Source organism: Schistocerca cancellata, chromosome 5, assembly GCF_023864275.1.
Source record: "Schistocerca cancellata isolate TAMUIC-IGC-003103 chromosome 5, iqSchCanc2.1, whole genome shotgun sequence".
NCBI lineage: Eukaryota > Metazoa > Arthropoda > Insecta > Orthoptera > Acrididae > Schistocerca > Schistocerca cancellata.
The window spans coordinates 756,729,870-756,742,345 of NC_064630.1; the positions used below are offsets into that span (position 1 = coordinate 756,729,870).

A 12,476-nucleotide genomic window follows, 5' to 3' on the forward strand; every position below is an offset into this window, starting at 1 on the left:
TGGGACACACTAAAAATAAAATGTAGTCATTGGGAACAAATGAATCTAAACAGCAAAATACGATGGTATGCGTATATCAAATAATAGGAAAGAAAAGTAAAGAGGATATTAAATGGGGGAAATATGGAGGTAGATCAGAAAGGTAGGAAATACTTACAAAGAGATAACAGATTCTATGTCATTACAGTAACTTCAGGGAAAAGACTTTCACTCGAAACAAAATGAATAAAGCGATAAAAGAAGCAATATGTCTGCGAAATTATGGAAATCGAAGAGGACGTAGTTGAAGATGAGACGGGAGATATGATACTGGGTGAAGAATTTGGAAGAGCACTGAAAGACCTAAAATAAACAAGGCCCCAGGAGTAGACAACATTCCGTTAGAACTACTGACAGCCTTGGGAGAGCCAGCCATGACCCAACTCTTCCATATGGTGGGCAAAACAGGCAAAATACCCTCAGACTTCTAGAAGAATATAATAATACTAATTGCAAAGGAAGCAGGTTCTGACAAGCGTAAAAATTACCGAACTACCGTTTAGTAAGTAACGGCTGCAAAATACTAACATGAATTCTTTACAGACGAATGGGAAAACAAGTAGAAACCGACCTCGGGGAAGATCAGTTTGGATTCCATAGAAATGTAGGAACACGTGAGGCTGTACTGACCCTACGACTGGGTTAAGGATAGGCAAATCTATGTTTATATTATTTGTAGAATTAGAGAAAGGTTTTGACAATGTTAACTAGAATACTCTATTTTAAATTCTGAAGGTGGAAGGGGTAATATACAGGGAGCGAAAGGCTATTTACAATTTGTACAGAAACCAGAAGGCAGTTATAAGAGTTGAGGGGCGCGAAAGGTTTGCAGTGGTTGAGAACGAAGTGACAGGTATGTAGTGTCTCCCTGATGTTATTTCACCTGTATTTCGAACTAGCAGTAAAGAAAATCAAAGAAAAATTTGGATCAGGAATGAAAAAAGTTCATGTAGAAGTAATAAGAACTTTATGGTTTGCTGATGACATTGTAATTCTGTCAGAGACATCGAAAGACTTGAAAGTACAGTTAGTTGAACGGAATGGACAATGTCTTGAAAGGAGGATATAAAATTAACATCAACAAAAGCAAAGCGAGGGTAATGGAATGTAATCGAACTAAATCAGGAGATGCTAAAGGAATTTTATTATGGAATGAGATACTTAAAGAAGCAGATGAGTTTTACTATTTGGACAGAAAAATAACAGGAGGGTCGAAGTACAGAGGATGTAAAATGTAGACCGGCGATGGCAAAGAATGAGTTTCTGAAGAAGAAAAATTTGTTAACATCGAGTATAGATTTAAGTGTTAGGAACTTTTTCTGAAAGCAGAGGGTGTTTCAAAAAGAATATACGTATTATAAAGTATTATTTTGTCCAAACTATCGATCTCTGCGCCTCGGCTCAGCTATTGGAGGAACGAATACACAGTCTAGTTTATATTAATAGTCGCTAGCTGTCAGTTGCCTTCTGTTTTGGTTGGTAACCGTCATTTGTTCAAAATGGCTACTCCGAAGCAGAAATCATTTTGTGTTCTCGAGTTAGCGAAGTGCAATTCCGTGATTACAACGCAAAGACGTTTCAGGTTGAGGTACCAGACTGATCCTACGAATGGGTGGAACATTCGCAGATGGTATCGACAGTTTCTAGATTAAGGATGTGTATGTAAAGGAAAGAGTCCTGAGCACCCTCGTGTTCCTGAAGAAAGTGTAGCATGAATTTAAACTGCTTTCCAACATGGTCCTTCAAAATCAACTCGTCGTGCCAGTCAGGAGCTACAACTTCCTACAACAAAAATTTGGCGTGTTTTGAAACATCTGTTGGTTATGAAGCCGTACAAGTTCTCTGGGTTCAGAACTCTGGGTTCTGATGACAAATGGAAATGTGTGGCATTTTGGACCGAGATTCTTTATGCTGTTGACAATGATAACATTCTCACACAACGTATCTTGTTCAGTAATGAAGCGACTTTTCATGTTAGTGGTCAGATAAACAAATACAATGTTCGAATTTGGGGCCTGCAGCACCCACATAAGTCATTAAACATGTACGAGATTCGCTCAATGTCAATGTGTTCTGCGCGGTGTCCCGATAATCTCTTTATGACCCACTCTTCTTTAATGGAAATACAGTTAACCGTTACTTCATCCTGCGGGGTTTCGTTGAAAACAACGAACCTGGGAGACTTGAAGAACCGAATCCGTACTGCCATAACATCAGAGACGAAGGATATACTTGCAGGAGTATGCGAGAAATTTGAGTACAGATTTGATATTGTTCGTATCGCTGATGGAGGACATGTTGAATGTATGTAAAGTTTCATATTCGTAAGTTTAATAAATATATGGATTCGAAATTTGAAACACCCTGTACGTCTATGGAGTGCAGCCATGTGTGATGTGATACATGGATGATAAACAGTTTAGGCAAGAAGAGAACAGAAGCTTTTGAAATGTGGTGCTGCAGAAGAACGCTGGAGATTAATTAGATGTCTAGATCATGTAACTAATGAGGAGGTACTGAACTGAACTGGGGAAAAGAGGAATTCGTGGCGCAACGTTCCTAGAAAAGGGATCAGTTGGTAGGACACGTTCTGAGCCATCAAGGGATCCCCAATTTAGAACTGGAGGGACGTGTGGAAGGTAAATATTGTAAAGGGTGACCAAGAGATGAATACAGTATGCAGATTCAAAAAAATGGAAATTGCAGTATTTACTTGGAGATGAAGAGGCTTGCACAGGACAGAGTAGCATGGAGACTTGCAGCAAACCAGTCTTTGGAGTGAAGATCACAACAACATCTGTGAAACCCTGTTGCGAAATTCCTAACACATAATGTGATAATTATGTCTTCGCTTTAGTAAAGTTGGTGTCAACCTGCTATTAGAACCAGAATTACCCTCTCATAAGAAAAGCAATATGCTTAATGACTGGGTTCACAGGAATTTGTTGATTAAGGCTACTGACTGCCTGTAACACACGATCTTCATGTGGCAGAAACTTCCAGTTGTCACATATTTTAATATTCAGTGTTCCTTACCTGAATTTCAGTAATACAAGTTCCTGTCATTTTATTTATTAATTCCCATAGTTTTATTGGTATTGTGGAAGAAAATTATGTACCAGTTGTACTGAGTACAAAGATCCTCCTTAAAACTTTTCTCCTGAAGGTGCTAGGCCACAATAAGGAGCAAATCTGTTTCTTCTTTTTTTGTACAACAGTGAAAAAAGTAAGTGACAGTGGATATTATTTCTACAGGCACACACAGATGGCCATATAGGATAAAATGACCGATCGTCATAAGTAAGACACACATAGTCCAAGAATGTTCATTTGTCGCATGTCTGGAACAGATTCAAGTAATGAAGAGTTTCTCAAAAAAGGATTACAAATGTACAAGATTTATGGAGAAAATAAACCCTGCAAGTGATATGACATGAGTGAATGATATCATTTTACATTCAGTAGTGTGGTCAGGGAGAGATGTAGCATTACAGAAGTGAAGCAAACATGGGAACCTCACTACACAAAAAAAATTATTTCCATAACATAATTTAGTAGGAAAGTCCATCATGTGTTGTAAGAGAACCTGAGACAAAGAGAACCGAGATATTGAGATGCTTTATAGATAGATGTAGAAAATAACTTGGTTGGCAAGTAATGTGAAGTTTCTATTCAAGACAAATGAGGAAAGAAATTACAATCAGCACAAACTTTAAGAAGTGGTAGGATGATAGGGGATTTGTTATGAAGATCATGGCATCTACATCCATGGCAATGGAGGGAGCTGTACACGTCAAGAATTGTAGAGTAAGGGAGAGATTAGAATAAATTATTGAGATCCCAGGGTGTATGTGACAATTGTGAAGTGAACTGATCATCGCGGGATGAGAAATCAGAAGACTGATGATGGGAAAAAACTATATTGTGGGCCATCACTAGATATTTTTCATATATTAATAAATACAAAGAGGATACAGAAACAGTATTTCCACTCTTATTACATATCAAGCTATCTAAGTGGATCTAGCACATACTTTTCTTTTGGTGTTTTCGAATAATTTGCAATTACAATTGGTCTTTCACACAGAAGAATTGTGACAAGGTCTATGGAGTCGAAAATAATAAATACCTTAGGTTTTCAAACACTTGTCACTGTTACAATGTTCCTATCATATTTTACAAAACAGTATCATTCCATGAATTTCAGTATACTTTATTTTGTTTTGTAAGCAACATCCTCACTGATAACTAGGTAAATATTTTGAATTTTGACTAAACTGCATCTAACAAATATATAAAAAACGATAATACACATCTAGAACATGGGTAATTAGGAAGAGAATTGTCAAAGGTGAAGAAATAGATATAATGTCTTCTTTGTCAGAAAAAAATTATTAAAACTAATATGAAAAGAATTATGCATATTAGGAGAAAACATATACTATCAGGAGTTATGCTTCATTCGATTGAAATATATGCTTGGGGCCAATATCAGAATATACAGTCATTGTTTGAATTTTACATTGCTATTTTAATTTTCAGCATATGAAGTAAGAATGACACTATTTAATTAAAAACACAGACTGAACAGTGCTAAGGAAAGTTGATTTACTGTAAAATTTATTGTTGTACATATGGCATTTATAATAAAGGACCAATGTTATGAAGTTAGGTTATCCAAAAAAGGGAAAATCTTTTTTGATCTTCCTAAGAGGCATGAGATTTTACTACAGTAAACTTTACAAATGGTTTATTATGAGAAAATTGCTACACTCCTCAGTACAACAATGATGTAATACACAAAACAAAATCAGATATATATTTTAGCAAATACCAGCCCAAGAGCAGTACAGCCCTATAGTATTTATGCAGCTAGAAAAATTACATTTCCAAACAACAACATTTAAATAATCAATGCTGTTCCAGAGTGATTTCAGTATACTGAGATTTCAGATGTTGCAATAAAAATGCTGGGATTCTGGTTCTGCAAGTCAAATGTGATGAAAATGTACTCGTTCACAATTCCTAACGTACTTTGGGTAATACAAAATGAAGCAATTTATACATCAAACGTGCAAGTCTCATTCTACAAAGTAAAATTAAGAAATAATGGAACACATACATATACATATACATATAAATTCAAACAAATTTAAGTAATGCATATTAATACATTATGAGGACTGCTATTAACTGAACAGGATTTTATGGCGTGGTTTAAGGACAAGGTAATGCACTAAAACGTGCAAAAGTGATATGTGTAGCTTTTATACTTGAATTACACAAAACTGTCTATGACGCTAGCAAGTGGCAGTAAAATGTTGCTGAGAGCTTCATGTCACAAAAGTTCTCATTATTAATTTTATAAAACTAATAAGCTCTATCAGTTTCTCTCATGTCATATATTTCCATGAGTAATGATTGATATAAAATTTTAAATTACACAAGGTATTATATGCAACATCCCTTTTCTATATAGGTAGTAACAGCAATATATATAATTTAAAAAAATTGGGTTTAGAAACTACAGCACAGGTAACAGGCATAAATCTCGAAAAATTGGCATCCAACACATCTTTAGTCCATCTACCTGGTAAACTAGAGGAAAAGTAGCTGGATTTTCTTTTTCTGCTGAGAACTAGAAGGCTAAAGAAAATCTTACAGCAAACACAAGTAATAGATGGTCAAGCAATATGATATATTGTTTCTGCAATTCCTTGTCATTTAATGAAATTATGAAAATACTATTGTAAAATATATGTTCATAATTTTATTTAAAAGTTGGGATATGTGTGACCATAAGCTTATTTAATGGCACTTTTCAAGTTCCTTCTCTTGCCCTTTTCACACCCAGAGACACATTTAACAGAAGAGTTGTACACATTTGTTACTGTGATATGTTGTTTCTGGTACTGCAGAACTTCTCCTTAAGGAGAATCAGCCACTCCCTAAAAAAGAAGAAAATTATTGATGAGCTCATTTGTTACATAACAGTAAGCGGGTAAAACAACCACAATGACACTTAAGAAAATGTCATTCACAGATATATAATACAGCTCAATGGTGGAATATAATAAGGCTACAGTAACAAAAAGATGACAGTCAGTGTGTATGAAACTAGTGGAAACAAACAGTATGATGACAGTGGTATGCATATTCTCATATACTCTATGACTGACTTATCTGGAAACTCTTCATATTCATAGAAATGTGTTTAACATTAATGATAATAATATGATAATGATAATAATAATAATAGTAGTTGTTGTTGTAGTGGTCATTGTTGTGGTGTTAGATATAAATGAAATACACCAAAGAGGTGAATGAGAAGAAATGAAAGAAATATTTTGAAAAGATCAAAAACTAATGGACCACATGGTAGGATACAAGAAATGAATAAGTATTTATGAGGGGATGGAAGTCAGCAAAGTAAATTTTTGGGAAATGAGAAAATTACTTTTTTCCCACCTCCTAATGAGAAAAACTTCACATTCTTCATTTTATTTGTCCATGTAAGTAAAATGGTTTTATGGGAGTTTTTTTGTGGGGAGAACACAGTGTAATTATAAAAAAATAACAAAATTTTGAAAATTTTCTCGACTTACACCTCTACCTAAACAAAAGCACACATTTTAGAAAAAAGTAATAAACAATATTGAATACCCATTAATAATATTTTATTTTCCCTTCTCTTAGAATAAACAAATGACATGAAGAGCACATAATATCCGAGTAAGAAAATTAACCAGAAGAACTGCTTGTGGGCCAGTGTAGGAGAGACGTATAGAAGTCACCTGGTATATATTTCATGCACTTAGATGGGTCTTTAATTTTATCATGATTGATAGGCAGTTTTTCATCATCATATGCTTTCTCAATTGCCATTACGCGTGAGACATCTGTATCAAACTTGTTACTTAGTACAAAAATGTCTTTTCTTAAGCCCCCTATGTATTGTGAAGCCGTAAGTGTGCATTTGGTGGCTTAGTGATACACAAATTACATGGAACACGCAGTGGTGAATTTTTTTTTTTCTTTGGCTGTGCAACTGCACACAATTTAAATTCTGCTGAGAAATGTGCTCACCTGTACAGTTTTGACCATCACTTTTTGAAACTTAGCGTATCCTCAGGTGTAACCATGTGAACATTAAATTTACCAAAACTGCAGCAGAACAAATGATTTCACAAACTTTTAACGGTCATACCATCTCTTTCTGAAAACTCGCTTTACAAGACCATTGACTGGAAATCGATAAATTATTTTTTCAAATTTCCCTCAGTCTCTGGGGGCTAGTGAAATGTTATCACACAGTAGTTCTTGTTTTGACGATCACAGGTATCACTAAAAAGCTGAAGTTCTCTGATATTTGAGGGAACATCCTCATTTAAATATATGAAAAGGGAGGAACATGTTTCATGATTCATTTGGGCTTTTCTTCCTTTGGCCTCCTTGGTACAGAGAAAAGATCAGCAATACCAGTGCTGAGTTTATGTACTGCAAGTACTGTATGTAACAAAATGGAATACCAATATGGCTGTCACTGCTTTTAAATATCTGATCAATCTCTCACACACTTTGTAAAACTTTTAGATTTTCAGCATCTGTCACATGTTTTGCAGTGTCATTTACCCCTAGAATGGTCAGATGAAAAATAGTTTCAAGAACTGTCAGGCTGGGTCTGTGGGACCTAGTAAATAAAATACTTCCAACAAGTGACAAACGGTATATTTACATTAAATTTTTATTTTGTTCAAGTAGTACTAAATGCTATAGTGAGATTACTTTAACTTTCTGATTTATAAAATAACAGAAAAAACTGAGAAACGCACTTATTTGTAGTACTAAATGTAAGTAAACAGGAAATACAAGCCAGTTTGATTGAAAGACCAATACAAATGAGAATAAGTTGTAGAACAAAGAAGCAAAAATTTTGAATTTTCACTATATAAGTAGAAATTGTGGATATACTGAATAGTTTGTGAAATATCGTCCTCTAAAGTCATAGATTTTACAAACAGTCGCCGCAAATCATTTCAGCATGTGCCAAGCATATACACATCTTGCAAACTTCGCAAAAATTTTAGTTTTGCTGTCCTTAAATGTGTATCACCTTTCCCTCTTCCCTGGTAGTGGATCATCAACTATTCTTTGTTCTCGGGTGCCAGAGAGGTTAGAGGCAACCATGGGAATATTGCTTGGTTGCAAACATTGTCAAATGTGGTGTTCTGAGTGACTTTCCTGGGATTCATACTTATTCTCTTTTGACTGAAACGATTTTGTTTCCTTTAAATATAATGTAGACATTGAGAGCTGCAATGTTAACTGAGAAAAGGAACAGAGAAGCTGGTATTGTCCCTCTGGCAACAGTATATTCACCACACATAGCTTCAATGACATCTACACCTCCGTTTGTTTTGCTGTAGTACGTTATTATATTAAGTTTCCTCTTTTCACCGCTGTCACTGTTAATCTCATCATCATTGTTCACTGACGAAATAATCAGTACTGAGTTTTTCGTTTCAGTTCATATGAAAGTAATGTGACGTCTTGCTGAAATCCAAACATACTTGAGTACTCTTTTTTTACATTTTCTGGATAAAAACGTAACTGGAATTTCAGGCTTATATTTAACGTACCAACAACAGTAACATTCTTTCTTGTAGTACTTTTTTGACGACTGGATAAGAAATAAACCAATTGTCTAGTGTCAGATTTCTGCCAGACACTTTTACTGGGTCTACATGATGGAAAATAACATCTGCCGAATTACTGCCTTTGTTCGGTCGTTGTGGTTTTGCACGTGCATAGACTTCCAAATGTTTCACATTGCACGTTTTAGAACAAGTCACGATGAAAACCACCATCCCTTACTTGGCTGGTTTATTAATGACATACATTCTGAACCTGCCCCTTCCTCTGTATGGAACGAGCATTTAGTCCAAAGTAAAGTTACCTGACGAAGCAATATAAGCAGTGAAGTTGGAGACAAACATATCAAGAATGGATATTATGGCAGCAAGATTATATTGTGGTTTTCTTCCTTCCCACGTATGAATGTTGTCAAACTTGATACGAGTGAAATATAAGCAGCTTTTCAATGACATAATTTCTCGAAATATTTATATTCCGGTCCCATCTGTATTCCAAAAGACTTCAGTATTCATTTTACCCCCATTCGATGTTCCGGCTAAGTGAAGTAGGCCAAAATATCCATTCAGTTCATCAAAGTTTGTAGGCCTCGCCAAATTTGGGTCACTTGCATTTTTGTTTCGAACTGATATTGGTTGATTCAGGAAGTAAACCAAACAACTGATTGTTGAAAAGTAACTCCCACGATTCTAACGGTGAATGTACATCCGTCGCAGCTCGAATGCTTCCAGGCAAATGCCTGGAAACTATGTTGTGACGTCTGGTTCGAACGCTTTGGGAGAACAAGTTTTTGTCCATTTAGTTGCTCCGTTCCCTCCTTTATGAAAGCACACACGTGCGTCAGTTACAGAATTTGTACTTGAATCAACAACAATTAGTTCATCAGTGTGCTGGGAGAAGGCTCAGTATCTTCATCTTTACCACCATTCATTGCATAATTACTGTCTATTTCGAAGTCTGGATGCACGTCAGAATCGTCTATTTCACTCTCATCATCATCTAAAATTCTGCAAATTTCACTGTATGAAAGAGTTTCTTTTGCCATTTTATATCGTAAACTACTGACAATGATAATTCGGTTTTAGGACATCACAAATCTTTCGCAAAGGAACTCAATGGCAGGCCTACGCCAAAATAAAAATAGGATCGCACTGGCAGAAATCAGTAACGTAAAAAGTCGGGCTGAGTCTGACAGATTAGCGCGCTTTTTTGGAAGACTGCCAGATACAGAGAAACAAAGAAAAATCTCATTCACGGCGTGAGCGCCTTCTCTCGGATATTTCAGGAAGCCAGCAAAGCACTCAAGTCTAATTAGTAACTATAAAAATGTAAATTCAGTGAAACAAAAACTAGTGCATCTCACAGACACAGCCCGATCGTTATAGAGTTAAAGTAGAGCTCTTTAATTGAACAGTGAGCTGTTCACAAACAGCACAAGTATCAATTTGGGATTTAGCATTACGTATAGCAAAGTACTCTTTTAACATCTTGTAACAGAATGAACGTTTCAAGTGAGAGTCTGGAAACTTCTGCTTGGAAGACAACACATCTTTGTAATATCCAGAGCTGAACAAACATATTTAATTTCCCTTGAAAAACAGTGACTGGTGCTTGCAGCAAAGGAACATATATGCTTTTTAATTTTTCACAACTTCTGTTTAGATTGTGCTGTTGTCTTGTTGACACTGTCCACTGCCGTCCACTGGCGCTTTCCCGACCAATAATAAAGCCTGTATTCTTCTCAGTCTCCTCTTAATTGCAGCATACAGTTGAAGAAACCAACTTTCGCGCACTTCCAGGTTTAGGTCTCTATTGATTACATGGTACTTGAAAGATTAAGTTTTTTGTTTATTCATGAAGGGACACAAGTTGGCTGACTTAAGGTGTTACATAAATAAATGAAAATAAGACCAGACTGGTTCTTGGCATTCTGAGCATCAGATTTAAATTCTTTCATTGTCAAACTATGCATCTACACTCAGTACGACCGTGTCCACTACTGTTATCATTTTCACCAAAAAACTGACTCATGTTCTTTCACAAATAAGCGATTGAATTATGAAGTATAATGTTTGCCAGCAAAACTTTCCTGTTAAGCCCCTTTTCTGCTAATGAATGGCAAATAAATTCAAAACATAATTCTACATTACCTTACTTCCACAGGATTTAAGTGATGTGTTTACATTGTTATACACTGAAGAGGCAAAGAAATTGTTACTCCTGCCTAATATCGTGTAGGGCTCCCGCGAGCACGGGGAAATGCCGCCACGCGACGTGGTGTGGATTCGACTAATGTCTGGAGTAGTACTGGAGGGAACTGACACCATGAATCCGGCAGCGTTGTCCATAAATTCGTAGATGTACGAGGAACACCACGTTGCGAGACATTCCTAATACGCTCAATAATGTCCATGTCTGGGGAGTTTAGTGTCCAGCGGAAGTGTTTAAACTCAGAATAGTGTTCCTGGAGCCACCCTATAGCAATTACTGATGTGTGGTGTTTCGCATTGTCCTGCTGGAATTGTCGAAGTCCGTCCGAATGCGCAATGCACATTAATGGATGCAGGTGTTCAAACAGAATGCTTACGCAAGTGCCAGCTGTTAGAGTCATATCTAGAAGTATCAGGTGTCCAATATCACTCCAACTTCACACGCTCAGAGCCTCCACCTGTTTGAAAAGTCCCCTGCTGATATGCAGTGTCCATGAATTCATGAGGTTGTCTCTCCATAACCATACATGTCCAAGATGCTCGATACTATATGAAATGAGACTCGTCCGACCAGGCAACATGTTTCTTTCATCAACAGCCGTATGTCGGTGGTGACGGGCCCAGGAAAGGCATAAAACTTTGTGTCGTGCAGTCATCAATGTTACAAGAGCAGGCCTTGTATGTTTCGTTGAATTGTTCTCACGCTGACACTTGTTGAGGGCCCAACATTGAAATCTGCAGCCGGCCGGTGTGGCCGAGCGGTTCTAGGCGCTTCAGTCTGGAACCGCATGACCGCTACGGTCGCAAGTTCGAATCCTGCGTCGGGCATGAATGTGTGTGATGTCCTAAGGTTAGTTAGGTTTAAGTAGTTCTAAGTTCTAGGGGACTGATGACCTCAGATGTTAAGTCCCATAGTGCTCATAGCCATTTGAACCATTTGAAATATGCCGCAGTTGGCGGACGGGTTGCACTTCTGTCACGTTAAACGATTCTCTTCTGTCGTCGTTGGTCCTGTTATTGTCAGATCTTTTTCCGGCCGCAGCGATGTCGGAAATTTTATGTGTCACCCGATTCCTGATATTCACTGTACAGTTGTGACATTGTCGAACGGGAAAATTCCCACTTCATCGCTACCTCTCAAATGCTGTGTCCCATCGCTCGTGTGCCGACTACAATACCACGTCCAAACTCACTTAAATCTTGATAACCTGTCATTGTAGCAGCAGTAACCGGTCTAACATCTGCGCCAAACACCGCCGACCGCTGCGAAGTATTCTGCCTGTTCACATTTTTCTGCATTTGAGCAAGCTTGCCTGTACCAGTTTCTTTGCCGCTTCAGCGTAGTTCCAATATAAGGCAAATTAACTGTGGATGGCGAACTTCGAGGCCCTCTTTGTCATCTGCTAGTTTCAGGTGACTTAGTTTGTTCTGCGCTTCTTGTCAGTTTGTCTTCTGTCCTTATACCAATCTGACTTAAATGGAAATATTTGTGGACAGAGAAATCTTAGGTTTCATTGCAGCAGCAGTCCGTCGATCTAAAGGGCAGTAAAATGAAAACCGAGCACGTGTCGCAAG

At 37.1% G+C, this 12,476-nt stretch overlaps 1 protein-coding gene across 3 annotated transcripts in view; it reads right to left on the minus strand.

Annotated features, from left to right (window-relative positions):
• Positions 1-4,623: 4,623 nt before the first annotated feature.
• Positions 4,624-12,476, minus strand: part of LOC126188125 (RNA-binding protein Raly-like) — a 441,123-nt gene continuing 433,270 nt past the window's right edge. For all 3 annotated transcript variants that reach the window (XM_049929600.1, XM_049929601.1, XM_049929599.1), the window contains exon 10: positions 4,624-5,987. In XM_049929600.1, coding sequence (XP_049785557.1) covers positions 5,967-5,987 — 21 coding nt within the window. In that variant the 3' untranslated portion in view covers positions 4,624-5,966. The remainder of the gene's footprint in view (positions 5,988-12,476) is intronic.